Here is a 21,684-nt window from a genome sequence, read left to right on the forward strand (position 1 = left end):
TCCTCCTTTCAGTACTTTAAACACGTCAAACTCTCTTCTGCTCCAGAACCTTTGCCTGCTGCTGCTCCCTAACCGGGGAATTCTTCCATAGGCTAAATCCTTATCCTCCAGAAATCAGCCGAAATGTGGGCTCCACAGAAAAGACTTCCCCAAAGAGCCCATCCACACAGACGCCCCTCTGCTGTTTGCTATCTTGTCACCTGTTTGTTTCCTTAATGGCAGTAGTACAACCTAAGATTACTGTGCTCGTCTGCTTTACAGACCTTAGATTCCACAAGAACAAGGGCCCTAGAACCATGCCTGGCACTTAATACCTACTCAAGAAATAACTGAGGGGCGCCTGGGCGGTTCAGTCAGTTACGCTTCTGCCTTCAGCTCAGGTCATGATCTCAGGGTCCTGGGATCGAGCCGCATCAGGGTCTCTGCTCAGCAGGGAGCCTGCTTCTCCCTCTCCCTCTGCCCCCCTACCCCACTTGTGTGCCCCCTCTCTCATTCTTTTTCTCTAAAATAAATTAAATCTTAAAAAAAAATATTTGAGAATGAATGAATGAATGAACTTTGAATTAGTCTAGGAAGATACTCTCCTAGTCAGCCTCAGAAAATACTTGCAAACCCTAAAAAGGGGCACTTGGTCACCAGCCCAGTACAAGCCTCACCCAGAGAAGACAGCCCGAGAACCCTTTAGAAGGGCTGTTCCCCTGGAGGCAAGACGACAGCTACCTGCTCCAGACCCAAGTGGACAGCCTGGGGTTCAAGTCTCCTACCTGACCGACGTGGGGGAAGCTGCATTCCTGTTGGTATAGTTGACTAGGGCATTGAAGGACTGGTTCACCCACTGCCAGAAGATCACTGCCGGCATCGTCCTACCACAAGGGAGGCCCAGAGAGGCAGAGAAGAGTCCAATGGAACGGAGGTCTTGGTATACACCAGTCAAACCAGACTGCCTGTTGTTCCCCAAACTGTCCCCATGCTGTTTCATGCACCAGGGCTTTTGCACAGGCTGGGCCCTCTGTCTGGAATATCTACACACACACACACACACACACACACACACACACACACACACACCCTTCCATACTATCATCACCGTAGGGCTCCCTGCTTGGCAGATCCAAGCGGCCACACTGCGCGCTGTCTTGCTCCCAGGCTCTTCTACCTGTAGAACTGGAGCATGAAGCCCGTGATAATCATGCCGCCGGGGACCTGGAAGGACATCCGCCCGATGACGTTCATCTTCTCCCCGGTGTCAGGGTGGAAGGCTGAGTCATACAGCTTCTTGGCATACAGCAGCTGCTCCACTTGGGTGCCTGGGGGCACGACACCCATTCTGCCACCCAAGACCAATAGACAGAGTTACCTCCTGGGCCCCTCACCCCAAGTCACCCTGCTCCCTCCTGCCTGAGAGCTCTGCCTATTCCCTCATATTCAATTTCCACCTCCTCCCCAGGGGAATCCACCCGTGTTGCCCCAGCGCCTCCAGTCCCTTCCCCTCACCGCTCACCTGCTCTTCTCCACCATCGCCTTGGCCCAGTCCAGCTCCCGCTCTGGTACCAGGACAGTGCGCGGGTCTGTGATATTGAAGAAGTGTTTCACCCGTCCCCGGAAAGTGCACTGGTCCCAACGGGGGGCATCGATGTTAAAGCCAGACGGATCAGCCTCCATTTCGCTCACACATAAAACTGTGGACTTAAGGAACAGAAGGAAAATGAGGAGTGTCCCCCAAACCAAAATCTGCCCCTGAGGCCCTGAGCGCCTCTCCTAGAATGCCTGCTTTCACCAGCCACTGGCATCATCTGGTCAGGCTTGGGAAGGCCCAGTGAATGGGCACCGGACTGAGCAACCAGACACCGAAATGGGTCTCCTGAGCGCCTGCTGGCAGCCAGCCCTGTGTTTGATCATGCTGTGGGAGACTCTGGAAAAAGGGACAACACAGGGCCTGTCCTTGGGGAGCTGAGTGTAACTGGGGAAGAAGAGCCCACCCATGGAACAGAAGATAATACATACAGCAGCAGTAAGTACAGGAGATGAGAGAAAGCAGAGATGGCGGAGCCCAGTCAGTAGGAATAGGGGGCTTCCCAGAAGAGAGGGAATGTGAGTCGCAGAAGACAGAACAGATTTATCTGAAGGAGGCAGAAGGCATGGATCCCATTCAAGGTAGAAACAATTACAGAGAAGGGTGGAAATGACGGCACGATCACTCTCATTATTACAGTGTGTGTACGTGTTGTGTGTGCGCGGCGTGCATGTGCACAGCGCATGCGGCCCTGTGAGAGATCCCAGGCCATGGCTGTGAGTGAGGCACCACACCTGCCCTCAAGGACTTACAGAAGGGGGGGTAAAAGACGAGTAGACCGACAAGGACAGCAGTGTGAACAATGATGTGGACAGACACTGGGGGCAGTGGAAAAACAGAGAAGAGGCATCCAAAAGTGAGACGATCAGATCTCCCAGTTTTCCTGGGACTGCTGTCCTGGGGTAATTATTAATAGCACCCTCTTCCACTCTCAAAAGTGTCCTGATTTGGATGACAAATCACATGGTCCCCTTATCTAAAATGGATGAGTGATTTTGAACATGCTTTGTGAAAACAAGAAATAATGTTTTGAAGGATGGGTAGAAGTTAGATAGATAAAGGAGAGGTGTCCCGGGTTAAAAAAAAAAAAAAAAAAAAAGGAAGAGCCAGTGTCGACTGCAAACAGGTGAGTGGGGACCAGGTAATGATGATCACAGCTAATGCTGAGCTCTGACTCTAGGCTAGGCATTTTGCTAGGGGCCTGACATGCATTTTCTGAATTCATTTCACAACAATGCTATAAAATAAATACCCTTTAATCTAACCCCATTTTATGGATGCGAAAACCAAGGCACAGATAAGTAACTTTAAACCAAGTCATGCAAGCATTAGCCGGTGACAAAGCCAGGATTTTAATTCCACCTAATTTACTTTGCCTTTTACTTTTTCCTCCAGCTGGGTTCTGGAATCTACATCTTGAAAAACTAAGGCAGGTCTGACATGTAAGGAGCTTGAAAACTGTCACTCCTGTCCTTGTAACAAGAAAAAAAGCTGAACAAATTAAAAAATCAACAACTCTTTTAGACCCAGACCCATCAGTGAACTGAGGTCACAGGGCAAACCACTGCCCCCAACCCCAGAGAGACAGGCAACTACAGAGAATGACAGCTTACTGGGAACAGAAGCCCCCCCGCTGGGCAAGTACCATTGGAAAACTTAAACTATAATGGACAAATTGCTGGAGGCTCGGTGTGAACATGCTTGCAAATTAAAAATTCCAAGGGGATTCAACCTTGAATGTGGAGGGACACTTTTGAGTTTACCTTCAAGAGTCCACCAGGCTCTCAGGGTGAAGATCAGAGAAAAATCCCCTACTACTTCTGACAGGGAGATGGGAAAAGCAGTCATTTTGAAGTATACCCAGAGCCCTCTGTTCTTCCCAACAAGGCCTGCCCTCAAAAGAGCCTGTTTCACTAGAGCCTAACCATTTCGGGATTTACTAGACTGACTTGGGAAAATGTAACTCAAGTCTTTTCTAACTCCAGCCCTTTCTAACCTTCCTATCTCATTTATAGGGGGTGAGAAGAGCCTGAGAAACACTTTTGAAGGTCCAGGGGCACAGGCTCACTCAAAGACTGAGAACTAATCACAGGACTACAGAATACGCTCTCTTCCCTCACACTTGACCACTGCAGGTGGTACAATGCTCCTATGTGATAACAGGGAGAACTGAACAACACCAGAAAGAACTGCAAGTTTCAGACCTTACTTAAGAAGTCTCTAGAAACCCAAAGACAACAGGAGAGACGAAAACAAGGACCCCAAAGAAAATGTTAACCTCTGACACCTACAGCTTCAGCAAATAGTAAATACAACCTAACATCTCGCCAGATAAAGGTAAAACTGCACAGACATCTGGCTTTCAACAAAAGATTACGAGGCATACTAAATGGCAAAAACATAGTTTGAAGAGAGAGCAAGTGTCAGAACCAGATGGCAGAGATTTTGGAATTATCAGAACAGAAATTTAAATAACTATGATCGATTTGCTAAGGACTCCAATGGGAAAGTGGACAACATGCAAGAACAGATGGATAATGTAAGCAGAGAGATGGAATCTGTAAAAAAGAATCAAAAGGAAATGCTGGAAATTAAAAAAAAAAATTCTGGGGGCACCTGGGTGGCTGTCAGTTAAGCATCTGACTTTGGCTCGGGTAATGATCTCGGGGTCCTGGGATCAAGCCCCGTGTTGGGCTCTGTGCTTGGCTGACAGTCTGCTTGTGCCTCTCCCTCTGCCCCTCCCCCTGCTCATGCTCATTCTCTCTCTCTCAAATAAAAAATAGATAGTCTTAAAAACAATTTCTGTAACAAAAATGAAGAATGCCTTTGATGGGCTCATCAATAGACGAGACATGGCCTGGGAAAAAATTCTGTGAGCTTGAATATGTGTCAACAGAAGATTCCCATACTGAAAAGTAAAGAAAAAGAATGAAAGAACCAGAAGAGAAAATCCAAGAACCTTGGGGCAATTACCCATAGGTGTAACATGCACGTAACAGGAATACCAGAAGAAGAAGAGGGAAGGGAACAGAAGAAATATTTAAAGCAATGATGACCAAGAATTTTCCAAAAACTAATGACAGACACCAAACCACAAGTCCAGAAGGCTCAGAGAACACCAAGAAGGATAAGTACCAAAAAACATACACCTAGCTGGGAATGCAAACTGGTACAGTCACTGTGGAAAACAGTATGGAGGTTTCCCAAAAAATTAAAAATAGAATTACCATATGATCCAGTAATTCCACTGCTGGCTATTTACCCAAAAAATATGAAAACACTAATTCAAGAAGATATATGCACCCCTATGTTTACTGCAGCATTATTTACAATAGCCAAACTATGGAAGCAGCCCAAGTGTCCATGGACAGATGACTGGATAAAAAGGATGCCCATATGCGTACAATGAAATCTTGCCATTTGCAACAACCTAGATGGCTCTGGAGAGTGTAATGCTAAGTGAACCAAGTCAGTCGGAGAAAGACAAATACCAAATGAGTCCACTCATACGTGGAATTTAAGAAACAAAACAAATGAACAAAGGAAAAAATATAACAAACAAAAAACCAGACTCGGGGTACCTGGGTGGCTCAGTCCGTTAAGCATCTGCCTTTGGCTCAGGTCATGATCCCAGAGTCCTGAAATTAAGCCCCGTGTCTGGCTCTCTGGTCAGCAGTGAGTCTGCTTCTCCCTCTCCCTCTGTCCCTCCCTCTGCTTGTGTGCACGCACGCACTCTGTCTCTCTCTCAAATAAACAAATAAAATCTTTAAAAAAAAAAGAGAGAGAGAATAAAGAGAAAAAAAAAACCAGACTCGATTATGGAGAACAAGCTGATGGTTACCAGAGGGGTGGTGGGCAGGGGGATGGGTGAAACAGGTAAAGGGGATTAAGAGTACATTTACCATTATGAGCACTGAGAAATGTACAGAAATGTCCAATCACTATATTTCACACCTGAAACTAATATAACACCATATGCTAACTATACTGGTATTAAAAATTTTTTTAATCTACACCTAGTCATATTATATTATATTTCAAACTGCAGAAAATCAAGACAAAGAAAATCAAGGAAAGGGATGACTGGGTGGCTCAGTCAGTTAAAGCATCTGCCTTGAACTCAGGTCATGATTCCAGAGGCCTGGGAGTCAGTCTCCCTGCTCGGCAGGGGACCTGCTTCTCCTTCTCCCTCTGCCCCTCCCCTCACTTGCTCTCTCTCTCCCTCAAATAAATAAATAAAATCTTTAAAAAAAAAAAAGAAAAAGAAAATCAAGGAAGAAATCTGAGGGAAGGAAAAGAAAACACCTTACCATATAGACGAACAAAGACACGAACTTCATTGGCTTTCTCCCTAGACACCAGGCAAGCAAGCAGAGCAGAGAGTGAAATATTGACAGTACTGAAAGATATAAGCAACACCGACCTAGACTTCTACACCAGCAAAATTATCCCTCACAGTGAAGGAGAAAGACAGGCTTTCCCAGACAAACACATCACCAAGACACCTGACTTGCAGGAAGTTAGAAGTTCTTCAGAGAGCAAGAAAGTGATGTAGGTCATAAGCTCAGATCTACATAAAGAAAGAGGGTCAGAAGCCACAAATGAAGGTAAACTAAAACCTTTATTTTTCTTACTCCAATTGTTAACAGTAAAACAGATCACAGTTTGTTCCAAATAACGGCAGCAGCAACATGTGTGATGATCACAGCTATGGACAGGTGACGCGAGTGACAGCAGTGCTCTAACAGATGGGAGGGAGGAGCTGGGAAGGCCGGCCCGGTTACCTGCACTACCGGAGATGTGCTCCAGTGTCATTTGAAAGTGGACTTGGATTAGCTGTAAATATATATTGCAAGCTCTAGGAAACCACCAAAAAATTTCCAGAGGAAGTATAAATGATATGCTAGGAGAGGAGAGAAAATGGAGTCATACAAAAGCTAAGGGTTTTGGGACATCCGGCTGGCTCAGTTGGGGGAGCATGTGACTCTTGCTCTTGGGGTCATGAGTTCAAGACCCACGTTGGGTGTAGAGATTACTTAAAAATAAGATCTTTAAGGGGGCACCTGGGTGGCTCAGTCGCTGAAGCGTCCGACTCTTGGTTTCAGCTCAGGCCATGATCTTGGGGTCGTGGGACTGAGCCCCACGTCAAGCTCCATGCTCAGCACGGAGTCTGCTTGAGATTCTCTCTCTCCCTCTGCTCCCTCTCCTGCCCCTCCCCCGCATGCACACACTCTCTCTCTCAAATAAATAAGTAAATCTTTTAAAAAAATAATAAAAAATTAAATTTTTTTTTAAAAAGCTAAGGGTTTTGAATTTTTGCCTGAGAATTTCAAGAAAAGATTTTAAGCAAAGTGACAAGATAAGATGTGTGGTTTAGAAAGAGAACTCTAGGCAATGACATGAAAATAAACTCGGTGTGGTAGGACCTCAGAGGACGCAGAGAGATCAGCTGGGTGGGAACTTCAGCAATCCAGGCAAGAAGAGGTGGGGCTCATGTGAACCCAGATGCGCAGGAACAGAGAGGAGGGACCAAAAGGACAGAAACTTTAAAAGCAGCAGAATGTCAGGATTTACTAAGTGACTGGTTATAGGAAGAATACTCTGCTAGTCAGGATTCAAGCACAGACGCAGAATCAGTAGGATATATATATATATCCTTTATATATATTTGCATAATACTGATAAATATATAAAAATGGATTTAGTACAAGGAATTAGCAAACTGGCTTCCGTAATTGTAGGAGTTGGCTAAGCAAGCCTGAAGCCAGCCGGGCAGGCAGTTAGCTAGGGAGGATACTGGGTAGGGAAGGAGAGCATGGCTGGAGGGGATGCCTAGCCCTATTTTAAAGGGATTCCATCTGATTAAGTCAGGCCACCCAGGATAATCTCCCCTTAGATTAACTCAAAACTAACCAATTAGGACTTTAATTACATCTGCAAAATCCCTTCACCATGCGCCTAAATTCGTGTTTGATGGAGTAACTGGGAGGTGTGTGTACTAGGAACAGCTGCTTCTCCCTCCTGGCGCACTTAACTGGAAGCACACCAGCGTACCAGAGGGGGGATGGGAGGGTTGTTTGGCCTAGCTAAATTGACACATCACAAGTTTCTAGAGTGATACCAGGGTTTTCTGACTTGGGCCATAATGTGCAGAGACAAGAAATATAGAAAAACAGGCTTTAAGGGAGAAAAGCAGGAGTTGGATTTTCCACGTGTTGAGTTTCAAGTACAATGGACCTTTCCTTTTTTTTTTTTTTTAAGATTTTATTTATTTATTTGACAGAGAGAGAGCCAGCCAGAGAGAGAGAGAACACAAGCAGGGGGAGTGGGAGAGGAAGAAGCAGGCTCCCAGCGGAGGTGCCTGATGTGGGGCTTGATCCCAGAACGCCGGGATCACACCCTGAGCCGAAGGCAGACGCCCAACGACTGAGCCACCTAGGCGCCCCTATGGACCTTTCTTAAATGTAATAGGCTGCCGCCTGTCTCAGGTCCTTTGCAACTGCCATTCCCTGTTTTTTTTCTTGAAAAATGTCACCCTGAGGATTTTTCACATATATTATATTACAAGCTCATAGGCACAGCTAGAACAAGATTTGAAGTCATCTTGAGTTATACAGTCACCAAAATCCAAAAGCAGCCACAAAATTGAGCAAACACAGCCAGTATTTGAGTATGAGGGAAAGGAAACATACTGCTGATGGAAGCCACAGGACTAGTCAAAAAAAAAAAAAAAAAAAGTTTTATAGGGACTTCTGGGTGGCTCAGTGGGTTAAGCGTCTGCCTTCGGCTCAGGCCAGGAGCCCAGGGTTCTGGACTTTGGACTCCTTGCTCTCTAGGGAGCCTGCTTCTCCCTCTGCCTCCCGCTCCCCCTGCTTGTGCTCAGGTGCGCGCTCTCTCTCGCTCTCTGACAAATAAGTAAATAAAATCTTTTTAAAAAGCTTTATATTAGGTAGTGGTAAAATGAAAGGAGAATTCTACCCAAGACTCCCACCTCAGTCGAGCCGAATGGGCCACTGCAGCCGCAAGGGAAGGCCACAGCAAAGCCGCCTCAGAATCAACAGCAGCCTGAAAAGCAGACGTATTAGAACATAATGTCAGGGCCCCGCCGTCTCCCTCAAAAAGTAGCCTTTCACTCTCCGGGACAATGTAGAGTTGCTTGCAAGGAAGCAGCTACTCACCCTTCAGATCTTGGCTTAAACCTTTCCTCAGGGAGTCCTTTGAAGGACCTTGGCCCCTCTCTCCCCGACCGCTAGACCAGGTGCTCTGCTGCAAGCCCTCTTGGCTCTGTACTGTTTCTTCAGAGCTGTGCCAGTTTGTCCTAACTCTCTGTGGTTTTATTTTAACAAATGCCTACCTTCCCCTCTGGGTCATAAGCTCCTCAGACCCAGGGACTGTGTCCAGTTTGCTCAGAGCTGCTACCCCTGGGCCTAGCACAAGAATTCAAGCATGTGCTGAGTAAGAAGCCCAGTTTGTCGGCAAATGGGTATTCAGGCGTAAGAGGAAGTAGAGATCTGAGTTAGAAGTAAAACAATGAGAGGCATCGAGGTAGTTTAAGAGAAAGTTTTCCAGTGAGAATACGATGAATAAAGTGCTGAGGACATAGCCTGAAAACCACTACGTGTAGAGGCCAGCCCCCCAAAAAGGAAGCCCAAACAGATGAGAAAGAACCAGGGACGGAGGAGGCATGAGGAGCCAACAAACGCAGTAAAGGGAGAGATGGACAATTTTGATATCTTTTTGTTGAGGTGGGAGAGACTTCAGCAAGTTGACATGCTGGGGGTGGGTCATTTCCTGGGAGGAAGGAGCCAGGAGAGAAGGGAGGCTCCCATGGAGTTTTCATGGCACCCTCACCTGGCCCTGAGGCCGCCACTGAGAGGCAACCTCTGAAGCTAGACAGCTAGTCAGAAGCTAGACAGCGAGTGGCCATTGCTCGACTTCTGCCTCTCTCACTCCGCCACAAGCCCACGGGAGAGCTCTGGGCTTTGTCCTCTGGCGACAGGCTGACCTGGCTTCCTACATGCTGGTTCAAAGACCAAAGCTATTTCGTGCCGTCACAACTGAACCCAGGGGTGGGAGAGAAGCAAGAGTTTACTTCCCTTGACTCTAGCTGGGGCTAAAACGAGTTGTTGGCCTGGCTGGCAGATCACAAACCGCCTTGGATTACAGAGCCCCAAGTTGGGGCTCCAGCCACTCTGCTGGAGAGAGCCCACAGAACATGCTATGCTTCCTTTTTTTTTTTTTTAAGATTTTATTTATTTATTTGAGAGAGAGCGCAAGAGCACGTGCACAAGCTGGGGGAGGGGCAGAGGGAGAAGGAGACTCCCCATTGAGCAGGGAGCACCAAGCAGGGCTCAATCCTAAAAGCCTGGGATGATGACCTGAGCTGAAAGCAGACATTTCACCGACTGAGCCACCCAGGTGCCCCAAACATGCTATGCTTCCTTCTTAACACACACAAACACACACACACACACACAGCCTGTCCTTGGACATATCTTTCCACCCTGAACTCAGCACCGGAAAGTCCTCTGTCTTTCATAATGGAAGTACTTCTACCGCCAAGGGGTAATCATTTGCTAAACTATGCAAGAAACTCTCCCCTCATTACCGAGGTCAGCATAGGACTTGCCCAGTCTCTATCTGACATAAAACATAAGGCCAGGGGCACCTGGGTGACTCAGTTGGTTAAGCACCTGCCTTCAGCTTGGCTCATGATCCCAGGGTCCTGGGATGGAGCCCCATGTCAGGTCAGGCTCCGTGTTGGCAGGGAGTCTGCTTTTCCCTCTCCCTCTGCCCTGCTCATTCTCTCTCTCTCTTTCTCTCTCTCTTGCACGTGTGCGCACTCTCAAATAAATCAATAAAATCTTTAAAAAAAAAAAAAGGCAAAAAAAATCTAAATTCCATTCTATGTCTAAGACATTTCCCCCCAACATGTGCTGCCCCCCAACGGGCACAGGTCCATGACTCCTTCAGGGCAAACTCAAACCCTACTGTGATATATTCTCATAGCATCCTATCCTTGTTTGCAACACACTTGGCTTCGCAATCATCACTTTCTTGTTACGTAGTTATTTGTATAAAGTTGGCCTCCCCCAGCGGATTGTAAGGTTTGTGCTGTAGCTCTCCAGGCCCTCTAAAAATACTTAACTGCCTGCCCGAACTGCATTTCAACTTATTCTTGGGCTCCCTGGGCATCAAAGACGTCATTCTTTCAAGTCAAACTCAAGAACCTGTCTTGGTTACAAAAGTAAGGGTAGGCTTTGGGTCACGAAGCTGCAAATGGTCTACCGCTCCTCCACTGAGTCCTATCTGGTCTCTAGGTTTTCTCTAGAACAGTCATTCTCCCTCTTCCCACGTGAGCCGCACCTAGTATTCCCTAAAGAGGTACCACCGTGTCCAGGGTGGCTTCAGTTCTGAAGGAATATGGTCCCACTACCGGGAACAAGGGGGGAGCTGGAAATCAAACAGGTGACTGGCCAATAATTCCCTTTGCTCCAAGGACTGGAGACTATCACAGCTTGAAGATGTGAGGGATCCAAGATCTCAATGTACAGAAGAGGAAACTGATGCTTGGAAAGATTCACATCGATTGAGCCAGCATGCTGAACATTACCCACAACCCTGCCCTAAGCACAGCTCCAGTCCTGTCCATCCATCCAACAATCTGACAATAGCTAGGGCCTACTCTCCCAAAGTCACAAGGCTCAGGGTCACTTAGATGGGTCCTCCATCCACTACCGGCCCAAAGAAAGAAAGAGAGAGGGAGAGAGAGAGAGAAAGGAAGGGAGGAAGGAAGGAGGAAAAAGATAAGAGAGAAAGAAAGAAAGAAAGAAAGAAAGAAAGAAAGAAAAAGAAAGAAAGAAAGAAAGAAAGAAAGAAAGAAAGAAAGAAAGAAAAGAAAAGAAAAGAAAAGAAAAGAACCTATTACCTCACCTGAAGTCATCCTTCTTAGAGAGAATTGAGTTTTGGGGCACCTGACTGGCTCAGCTGTAGAGCATGCGACCCTTGATGTTGGGTTCTGAGTGCAAGCCCCACGTTGGGAATACAGTTTACTTAAAAAAAAAAAAAAAATAGAGAGTTGATTTTCTCTGGCAAACGGTATCAGAGTTCAAAGAACAAGGCTTCCAAACTCCCTCTGGGTATCCTCTTGCAAGGGGGGAAAGCACTCAAGATTTCCCTGTTTGTATCCCCAGGTAGGAAGAAAAATAAAACATCATCACTGGTACTTGCATCAGAGGAAGAACAAGGCAGCCATACTCAAAAAGATCAAACACAAAGACCACTTGAGATAGGCAAGGGTTGGTGCCAAGGCTGCCTAGAGAATGCTGGACAACGAGACTAATAATTACACAAGCAGGCCCAGGTACACTCCTATGACTCCAAGGCAACCATGATGTTAGACATCAGGCAACTCAGAAAGAGAAGTCGGCCCTGTCCTTTTCACGAAAGAACCAACAGGCTAGAGACGAGTAGATTGCAGAGGTGCATACTCTGAATTAGCCATTCATCTTGCATCTACTTAATCAAGGTTCTTTTTTTTTAAAGAATTTTTTTTAAAGATTTTTTTTTAAAGATTTTATTTATTTTTTTGAGAGAGAGAGAGCCAGCAAGAGAGGGAACACAAGCAGGGGGAGTGGGAGAGGAAGAAGCAGGCTCCCAGTGGAGAAGCCCGATGTGGGGCCCGATCCCAGAATGCCGGGATCACACCCTGAGCCGAAGGCCGGTGCTTAACAACTGAGCCACCCAGGCCCCCCTACTTAGTCAAGGTTCTGAACTGAATCTTCTCTCCAAGGATCTGAAGCAGGTATGCTGCGAGCATATGTTTAAAAACACACTTTAGTTGAATGCATAAGTAGCTAAAAACCATGCAGGGAAAATCCACCTTTGTTCCAGTGATGTTAAGTAGACTTTAAAGCCTGCTGGTAGGAAGAGGGGCAAAGCCCCAAAACCTAGATGAAGCCGTAATAGCTAAATCCTATGTAGCACTTTCCATGTGCCAGGCAATATTTTATGTACTTGACATATAATAATTCACATATCCTCACAAGAACCCAATCAAGGATGTAAGGGGCACACACATGACTCCAACAGGTTTATCAGCAGTGCCAATACTTAACCAACTCTTAAAAAGTTCTGAGCTTACACCACAAACATAAGCCGTTCTGTTCCTCCTACCTAGACAACACAATAGTGTTAAAATCACTTCCTCCAGAGTCAGAAGTGGGTTCAAGTCCCGACTGTATACCGCTTAGAACAACCAATTTCTAGGGCTGTGAGAATGAAATGAAACCTTGTGTGAAAACCATTCTACTAAGAAGTATGTAATTTCCATTAGGGCATATTTTGTCCCCTGCTGTGTTTCCAGAGTCTAGAACAGGAGCTGGCACAGATGTGAGTTTCCACCCGTTCTCAGCATGGGGTTGAGCCCCTCTCAACCCACCCAGAATCCCTTTCGCTCTCGCTTGCCTATAAGTGCAGGGCCGTTTTTGCCTCCTCCGGGGCTGCAGACAGTGCACCATCCGATCCAATGTTGCTTAGCAAAATCTGGCCATTCCAAAACGCCTTTCACCCCTGCTGTCTGCTCACCTCAGTGCTCAGGGCCAGTCTCCAGGGCTGCCTCTTGCCCTCCAACAGGCAGCCTCCCACCACCGGGACTCCTCCATCCTGGACTCTTAACACACAGATGTGCAGATAGATGCACAGCCCATAACGCCCCCCATCCTCAGCTGGGCCTTAGGGCGCCAGGGGCCATAAGGGAGAGAGGTCCCTGGGCAGCCCCAGGCCACTATTTGCGCCACGTGGCTACAGCAGGTGGAAGCCCAGCCCCCGCAGCCCCCCTGCCTGGGCAGTCAGGACAGAAATCCGAGCTCCCTCCGGGGATGTGGGGTCTAGAGGAAGGTGTGGTGGGCGGCCTCTTCCCGAGACCCCTTACCTGGTCCCGGGAAGAATGCACTGAGACAACTGCCAACAGAAGCACCCCGCTTTGGAAGCCGGGCCTGTACCAACCTGAGGCCTCGGCCCGGGCACCGCCCCTCACCCCGCCCCCGCCCTGCTCCTTTCCGACCAATCACAGGCTGGGCGGCACCCACCGGCCACGTGGGCGAGATTTAACCATTCGCAGGGTCTCCACCAGCCGGCAGCCGCCTCCAGTTGCTCCAGCAGCCCGCCTGCGTAGTGGGCGGGCACTTTGGCGCGCTTGCGCACTTTGGAAAAAGATGAGCTGGACCCCGCCCCGTACGGCTGCTTTGCTCCTCCGCTGTGCGTGCGAGGGACGTCGGGGGCGGTGCCGCAGCAGTTGCCCCTGGTAACGGGGAGGCAGGAGGAGGAGGAGGAGGGACTCGGCGGGAGGATGGTGAGTGTGGGGGCCCGGGCCCCTCCGGAGCTGGCCGGTCACCCCCCTCCCGTCCTCAGGCGCAGGGCGGGGCACTGCACTTGAAGCCAAGGAGGGAATGGGACGGCGCTCAGCCTGATGTCTGGGTTCTAGATTGGTTTCGGGGTGCAGTGGGGGGCCCCGAAGGTGGGCCCTTGGAAGGAGACCCGGCCTGGGGAGGAAGGCGGGGCTTGCATCGGGTCCAAAGCTAGGGGAAGGGGCTGGAAGGTTGCGTGGCTATCCCGGTACAGAGCCGGGGCTCCATCATTACTAGGGACTGAGGCGAGGGCGGATCCGAGTGACTGCGGAAAGCAGCCTCCGCATGCAGGCTTAGATCTTCCTAAGGAATCGGCCTCCCCGCACCGCTGGAAAGTGGGTCCACCGAGGTCCGGCCAGAAGCGGGGAGAAGGGTCAGCGCTACTGTCTTTGAGGTCTCCCCCGCGGTACCAGGGGAGATGGTAGCCTAGCTATCCTCTTGCTCGAGATGTGCGGGCCTCTGGGGGGAGGGGTGTAAATCCCAGCACACAAAGAGGTACCGCTTGTAAGGGGTGCCGGGTGGATTTTACGCCGTCTTGGTGCCTGCGTGGCAAGCTCACTTCTGCAGCAACGAGTTATTTATTTGCTGAGAGTCCTGTAAAGTCTGGTTGTTGCTAATGACCGATTTTCCCTTCAATACTTAATCCATATTGATGGAGGCAAATTTGCTGCCCGGTCCTTAGTATTTCATTTCAAACCTGTTGCAAACTTTTACATATGACCACACCAGAATCAAAGATCTTAATCTCACCTTGGGATCTCCAAACTAAAAAGAACGGGAAATTAAAACTGGACTGGCTGTCAATTGGCTTTTCTGTCAGACTTAAAGCTTTCCCAAATTATGATGTGTGACAGATTTGACCGTTGACACGCTGTTCCTTGTTGATTTCTGTGCAGTTAGTTGGAGGGTATTGAAATGGAATTGAGTAGTTTTAGAGCAAGTCCAAGCAAAATTGACTTTGAAGCGTTTAGAATAGGTTGGTTCGCTTACAAACTGCACAGAGCCAGGCACTCAATCTTAACAGTTACTTCCCCACACCGCGGTCCTTTTTGACGTTTAGAAATGTCGAACCATGTCCATTAATTTATGAAGAAAAGACTAGATGTCTGCAAGGGGAAAAAAATGCCTGCACCTTTGGCCAGATTATCCTATGAGTAAATTTTGATAGGAAAAATAATTGATTTTACATTGTCAGATTGTTAAAGAAGTAGAATTATTTGATCGGAAGTTGCCAATCACATTTCACACTTGCTACATTGCAGTATTATTAACCTCAGGCTAAACAGATTTTTACATGTTTTCTTTTTATTAATCATTCATACATGAGCTGTCCATTTAAAGGCTAAGTTTTTCTCAACAAATGAGTACAAACATAAATATTTACACAGAAAATAACTAGAATTGGAATGAAAAAGGCATGCCAAACCAACAGAGAATGAGATGTCATCATAAATGAGAAACGCATGAGAGTTGGCTAACTTTTCCCAGTTTGTTTATCAATTAAGTGGACTGTGTAATTTCATGATTGTTTAATTTATAACTACAGGCCACAATAAATTAACCACGGCTCATGTTTCCAGGTGCAGTTTGACACTGTAGACAGCAAATTGACAGTGCTTCAGCACTATTGTATACAACTGTTGTGTTCATTGATAAGACAGATTTTGTTTCTCTTTTTCTTTTTTCCTAAAATGAACAATATGAAATTAGGGCAAATCATTCTGGATTCTTTATCTGGTTTCCCAAATACATTTTTTTAATCTCCAAAAGTGTGAGCTATTCTTAGAACTGAAAGTGGAACATAGAATTTAAACCATCAGTGATGTGATTAAGTGTGTCGCATCTGGTATCCCACCCATCCCTGTGATAACTGTACAACTGAAGACTGAGTCCCAGGTTGTTGTTTTTTTTTTGTTTTTTTTTTTTGCTTTTTAAACGTTCAGCTATGACTAATGAATTTTATTTCTTATTTTAAAACCCAAATGTTTTCTCTGAACTTTTAGTCAGCTATTTTAGCCTGGCCTTTTGATATCAAGTCTTTGGTGAGATACTAAGATGACAGTAATGTTAGTGCATTAAGTAATCACTACTATTTAACAGATGACTCCTCCACTCAGAAATTATTTATGGAGTACTTTCTACATACATGAACCTAGCGGTAGTCAGCAAGCATGTTCAGCATTTGACGACTGTTCCTAAAATGGTGTTTTCTGGTCAGAAAATGGTCAGTGAAAAGTTAAAAAACAGAAAGACCAACACAACTACAGCTTTGAGTGTCTACTATGCACTACATTTTACATACGTTATCTCACTTATCTTCATAGCATTTTTCTTAAGGTATAAGTATTGTTCCCATTTTTTAGGTGTCCAGGGTTACACATGTAAGAAAGGCGAATTCAAGTCTATGAAATTCTGAAGCCCATACTGTTCTTTATTTTTTTATTTTCTTTTTTTTAGTAATTTCTACCCACAATGTGGGGCTCGAACTCACGATTCAGAGATCAAGAGTTGCATGCTCTACTGACTGAGCCAGCCAGGCGCTTCCGACCCCCAATGTTTTTGTTAGGACTCTGGTGAGGTGGGAACCCACTCTTCCTGAGGAAATACCCATATTTTGTTCCTCAGGAAACATTGTATTTATTTAGTAGAGAGATGAGGAGAAAGAAGAACCTTGGGTGAGGTTCTCCCTGTCAAAGCTATAGGAATTCTTGGAAGTTAATAAGGTCTCCCTGAGCAGCATACATTTTTTGTTAAAGAGGAAAAGATACATTGAGTCAGTTCCATTTAAGCTAGTTATGGGGAGTGCATGTACTTGACAGTCGGCTTACTAATTTTAATATTTAAATCTTAACTGCTCCTCACAGCCACATACACTTTCCGTCCACCATCACATTCCTCTCGCACCGTCCACCACCCCAGTTTCTCTGAATGACCTAGTTTGTATCATTTTAGGTCAGTGCACCATGCCTCTGCCAGTAGTTGAGTTTAAGCTGATTTTGAGGCAGATAAAATATCTGTAGTCAATAGCACATCTCTTCATAATTTGCCTGTAGAAAGTTTGTTTAGATGTTTTATGACTGAGTCAGACCACTTCTGTCCACCAGGGTGCAGATAACTTAAATGCACACATGCCGATAATAGACTTTATGCAATTAACTGAAGTTCTGATTTCTTAGATTGCCTTTAATGTCAAAGGAGTACAAATCCTACATAGAAATCATGTCTGTTTTGCTCACTGTTGTACCTGGATCACATTGTGGATATTTAATGTGAATCAAGGAAGGAAGGAATAGGCATTTTAACCAAAAATGCACTTTAAAAATTCATTTCCTTGTATTTATACTGCAAAACTCAGCCCCATAATAAAATTAACTTCTAACGGCTGTCTCCCTTCATCTGACATTTAAAATAAAGTATGGACACTTATGTTTAGAAACATGGACTTATTCTGCTTCTTTCCTCCAGCCTCTTAAATCAGCTTACTTTGTACCTTTCAGGCAGAACTCTGATATCTATAAATATCCTCTTCCCTATTTAGCAAACCCTGATAATCCCGTGATCCCCTGTCCTCGGTAGTTGGGTTAAGATGATGCTGTACTGTATTTGCATTTGCCTTCCCTAGACCATGCTTCAGATGCCATTTATCATTTTGATAGAAGAAAATAGTAGCTGGACTTTCCGTTTCACTGTAATTTCACTTAAAGGTGAAGCATATGAACTTATTGTTTCCTGATAAGGAAAATCACTCATTAGAGATGTAGAAGTATCATTTTTTGATACCTTTAGGTTAATAAAGTTTAGATATAGTTAGAATGTTTTTCTCTTCTGTGCTTTGCTTCTCTCCTTTTAAGATGGATAGAAATTACTTTCTCTTCATTGTTCAATTTTAAATATAATGAGTGTGTAAAAAGTCTCAGCCTGCACAAAACAGTATTTTTATTTACAGATTTGTTTTAAAAGACGAGACATGTGAAGAAAAACCTAAAACATTCATTTTGAACCTTGAAAATATTTTATAGAAACATCTTTCATGATTTCTACAGTCAGAGATAATGCATGAGAATTTTACCTGTACTGTTGTTTCATGTACTGATGTGATAAATTCCAGTTATTTTAGAATTTTATTGGAAGAGGTAATGAGGACATCTAATCAAGAACTCAGAATGAGTAGTACAATGTGTTTTCCCTGTTCTAGCCTTTTTATATTACCAGTCCCCCAAGGATCTCAGAATTCTAATTTTAACTGTTCTGAAAGGTGGTATTATAAATGAGTGATTGCAATGTAGCTAATAGAAGCCAGGGAGACTTCTCATAAATATAGTTTAAAAAAAGAATGGTGTCAAAGTATTCAAGGCCAGATAAGATAAAAACAAAAGAAAAATGTCATGCCAAAGGTGGGGGGGAGAAAAGAAGACCTGCCCGTCTTTTTGTTTGTTTGAAATCTATTCAATCACTCTTCCCTAAATCTTTTGGTATAGAATTTGTCTTTCTGTCTTAAACTAAATCTTCCATCTTATTGCTGGAAAAAACTGAGGCACAGAGAGGTTCATGTAATCCTTAGCAAGTCAGTGCAAATACAGAATACTAGAAATGGTAAACAAAGAGTCTCTGAGGCAGAAAGGAATTCTTAATAATTATGCGTATTTGCATATCATCGTCCAAAGACTCAGTTGTTGAGAATTATTTCACAGAATGGTTATTTGATCTTAGTGAACAGGCTGGTTTGAATTATTGCCTGGTGCAATAAGGATAAAAAGAAAATATAACCATTTTATATAATTCTAAGACTCAGCTTGAAGGAATTTCTGCTTGGGCTGGGAGATTAGATTATATGCCCTTTAAACTCTGGAATTCTTTGATTCTTGTTGTAACTCATGCCTCATTGGGACAAGACTGTCAGCTGCAGGACAGAACAAATAACTATCTTATACGATTTTTCTTATGTTCATAGCTAAAAGCGATATGGTTTATTTCTAGCCATTAAAAAAATAATAAAAACAAGAAACAAATATTATATTAAATTACTAGTCAAAAATACCCTGGTTAAATTGTGATCGTTTTTATTCTTCATGACCGACTTTGACAATGTTCTCACCTTTCTGTTGTATCAGATTCTTCATCTGAAAAACATAATTTATGCCATGCACTATCCTATAAGGTCTTGTGAAAATTAGATGGAAATAGTTTTGGGGTTTTTTTAGATGATAGAGTATTTTGAATGCTGAAGTCTTAAGTGTAAACTGAAATAAAGTCTTAAACAATTTTATACAACTTTTTGTTTTGGAGTGTGTGTGTGTGTGTGTGTGTAGCACAGTAAATTCTGGCACTTACTTGGGTGGATAATTGTATTTAATTCAACGTCTATTATCTAATGTCTGTCCAGTAAGTGCCAGGCATTGTGAGAGACCGAAACTGTAACCCTTACCTAAAGAAACTTCACTCTAGGAGAAGAACACAAAAACCAATTACCTACAGTCCGATATGATGTGTGCCCTAAGTGTATACGAAGGGCTTTAGGAACATGAATTGAGTAGTAGTTCACACTCCCAGAAGATGTGGGGTGACTGCTAAATTGAATTAATAGGAGGAACAGGAATAAGTCATGCTATTGATTGAGTTGCTGAATTTGCTGAAGTACTTCTGCCAAAACTTAGAAGGAGGAAGCAAATGGAATAAATGACATTGAACTGGAAAATAATACTGTGAGCACTCCACAACCAAGAACTTTTTTCAAGGAGGAGAAGATATTCTGATATCTACTAATATCAAAGTCAGTGCCCCAAAAGTAATCTCTCTTCTTCATGGTTGTTTAAGGGCTTGCTCTCAATTTTGCGCAAATTGAAAAGTGCACCAGACCAGGAGGTGAGAATCCTTCTCCTGGGTTTGGATAATGCTGGCAAGACCACTCTTCTGAAGCAGCTTGCATCTGAAGACATCAGCCACATTACACCTACACAGGTGAGCACTGCCCTGGCCCCAGGTGCTTGTGTGACATATGGAAAGTAATCATAGCAATATGGAAGGCAAGTGGGAAATACAATTTTGTCCACCCTCAAGTTTTGTTACTGAGAAAAGTCTATACAATTTAAAAATAATCTAAGATTTCAAAAACATACCAAGAGATTCCATAGGTACGAGGTATTTAAAGTAGTCAAATTCATAGAAACAGAAAGTAGAATAGTGGTTACCAGGGCCTGGAGACAGAGGGGATTGGAGGGGTTATTGCTTAATGGGCACAGAGAGTCAGTGTTGTAAGATGAAAAAAGTTCTGTGTGTGGCTGGTGTGATGGTTGCACAACATTGTGAATGCACTTAGTACTACTGAACTCTACACTCAAAAATGGTAAATTCTATGTTATGTATATTTTTCCAATTTTTAAATAAATCATTTAAAATAAGCATGTATAGGGGCTCCTGGGTGGCTCAGTCAGTTAAGTGTCTGTCTCCAGCTGAGGTCATGATCCTGGACTCCCAGGATCAAGCCCCGAATCGGGCTTTCTGGTCAGCAGGGAGTCTGCTTCTCCCTCTGCCCTTTACCCCACTTGTGCTCTCTCTCTCTTTCTCCCCCCACTCAAATAAATAAAATATTTTTTAAAAAATAAATAAGCATCTAAAATAAATAAGCATCTAAAATAAATAAGCAATCAACTCCCTTAGCTCTAAGTGATTACTTTGAAAAAACTAGCTTAATCATCTCATAATGAAATTAATATGTATAGAAAATACAGAGAGAGGGGCACCTGGGTGGCTTAGTCTGTTAAGCTTCTGCCTTTGGCTCAGGTCATGATCCCAGGATCCTGGGATCAAGCCCCACACCGGGCTCCCTGCTCAGCAGGGAGCCTGCTTCTCCCTCTCCCTCTGCCTCTCCCCATGCTTGTGTATGCGTGCTCTCTCAAATAAATAAAATCTTTAAAAAAAAAAAAAGAAAGAAAAAGAAAATACAGAGAGAATATAAAAGAAAAAGCCAGAGTACTGTGAGAAAAACTACTGTTAATATTTTCGTGTGTATTTTTCAGACCTAATAAATACAAATATGTATCATTTTTTTTAATTAAAAATTACCTCTATTTTTTAATCCAGTCTCTTTCCTAAGGCTAAGCAAGCAAAATACGAAGGATAAGACAACAGTGGTGCTGCCAGTGTGGAAGAAAGACAAATCCTAAGTGGAACAACCCTCCTCCTTTAGACCCCCTTCCCTGTAGGAAATCCTGAGAAAGCTTGACCTTTGACCAGCCCATTGGGTTTCCTAACTAGAGGACAGCCCCGTTGGTCTTAGTCACTTTAAAGTGTTTGAGCATTAGAGGTTTTAGCAAAAGCAGAGTTTTTCAAGCGTTTCCCACCCTGTACTGTGATGTAAGTTTGGTGTCAGGTTTGAATGGCTGTGCTGGTGTGTGTACTTCACAGCTTGTGAGTCTTACTGATCTGCAACTTTCTGCAGAAAAGTCATTTCAGTTGCTACCAAATGAGCAATTTTACAGCTTCTGAACAAATTTAATGTATAGCCTAAGGAGGAGCAAATTACAGTAGTCTAGCCTAGAAGGCCTAAAAACACATATTACTGTGTCAGGATTTCTGCCAGAAAAAGAAAAGTCTAGGGTTTTTTCTTTTTAATTGAGTATTAGCGGTAAGCTGTATCTCTTAAGAGTACCACTAAAATGAGGGCGTCCAGCACTGTGAACATGGAAATGAACTCTTAAGTTATGG

At 44.5% G+C, this 21,684-nt stretch overlaps 2 protein-coding genes across 8 annotated transcripts in view; one reads left to right on the forward strand and one right to left on the reverse strand.

Annotated features, from left to right (window-relative positions):
• Positions 1–13,635, reverse strand: part of SFXN2 (sideroflexin 2) — a 21,029-nt gene extending 7,394 nt beyond the window's left edge. For 2 of the 7 annotated variants that reach the window (XR_005833213.1, XM_008710731.2), the window contains exons 1-4: positions 5,884–5,906; positions 1,502–1,686; positions 1,157–1,327; positions 765–863 (exon numbers count right to left, since the gene is read on the reverse strand). Coding sequence is in view for 6 of the 7 variants with exons in the window: in XM_008710731.2 (XP_008708953.2) it covers positions 765–863; positions 1,157–1,327; positions 1,502–1,686; positions 5,884–5,886 (458 nt within the window). In the remaining variant the exon portion in view is untranslated. Of the gene's footprint in view, positions 1–764; positions 864–1,156; positions 1,328–1,501; positions 1,687–5,883; positions 6,005–8,564; positions 8,639–13,505 lie in introns of those variants that run through there. The other 5 variants (XM_008710917.2, XM_008710861.2, XM_008710801.2 and 2 more) reach the window with 5 other exon arrangements.
• A 120-nt stretch (positions 13,636–13,755) lies between these two features.
• Positions 13,756–21,684, forward strand: part of ARL3 (ADP ribosylation factor like GTPase 3) — a 35,050-nt gene continuing 27,121 nt past the window's right edge. The window contains exons 1-2 of the mRNA XM_008710555.2: positions 13,756–13,925; positions 19,795–19,938. Of these exons, the coding sequence (XP_008708777.1) occupies positions 13,923–13,925; positions 19,795–19,938 (147 nt within the window). The 5' untranslated portion in view covers positions 13,756–13,922. The remainder of the gene's footprint in view (positions 13,926–19,794; positions 19,939–21,684) is intronic.

Source organism: Ursus maritimus, unplaced genomic scaffold (assembly GCF_017311325.1).
Source record: "Ursus maritimus isolate PB19 unplaced genomic scaffold, ASM1731132v1 scaffold_7, whole genome shotgun sequence".
In the NCBI taxonomy this organism is placed as follows: Eukaryota; Metazoa; Chordata; class Mammalia; order Carnivora; family Ursidae; genus Ursus; species Ursus maritimus.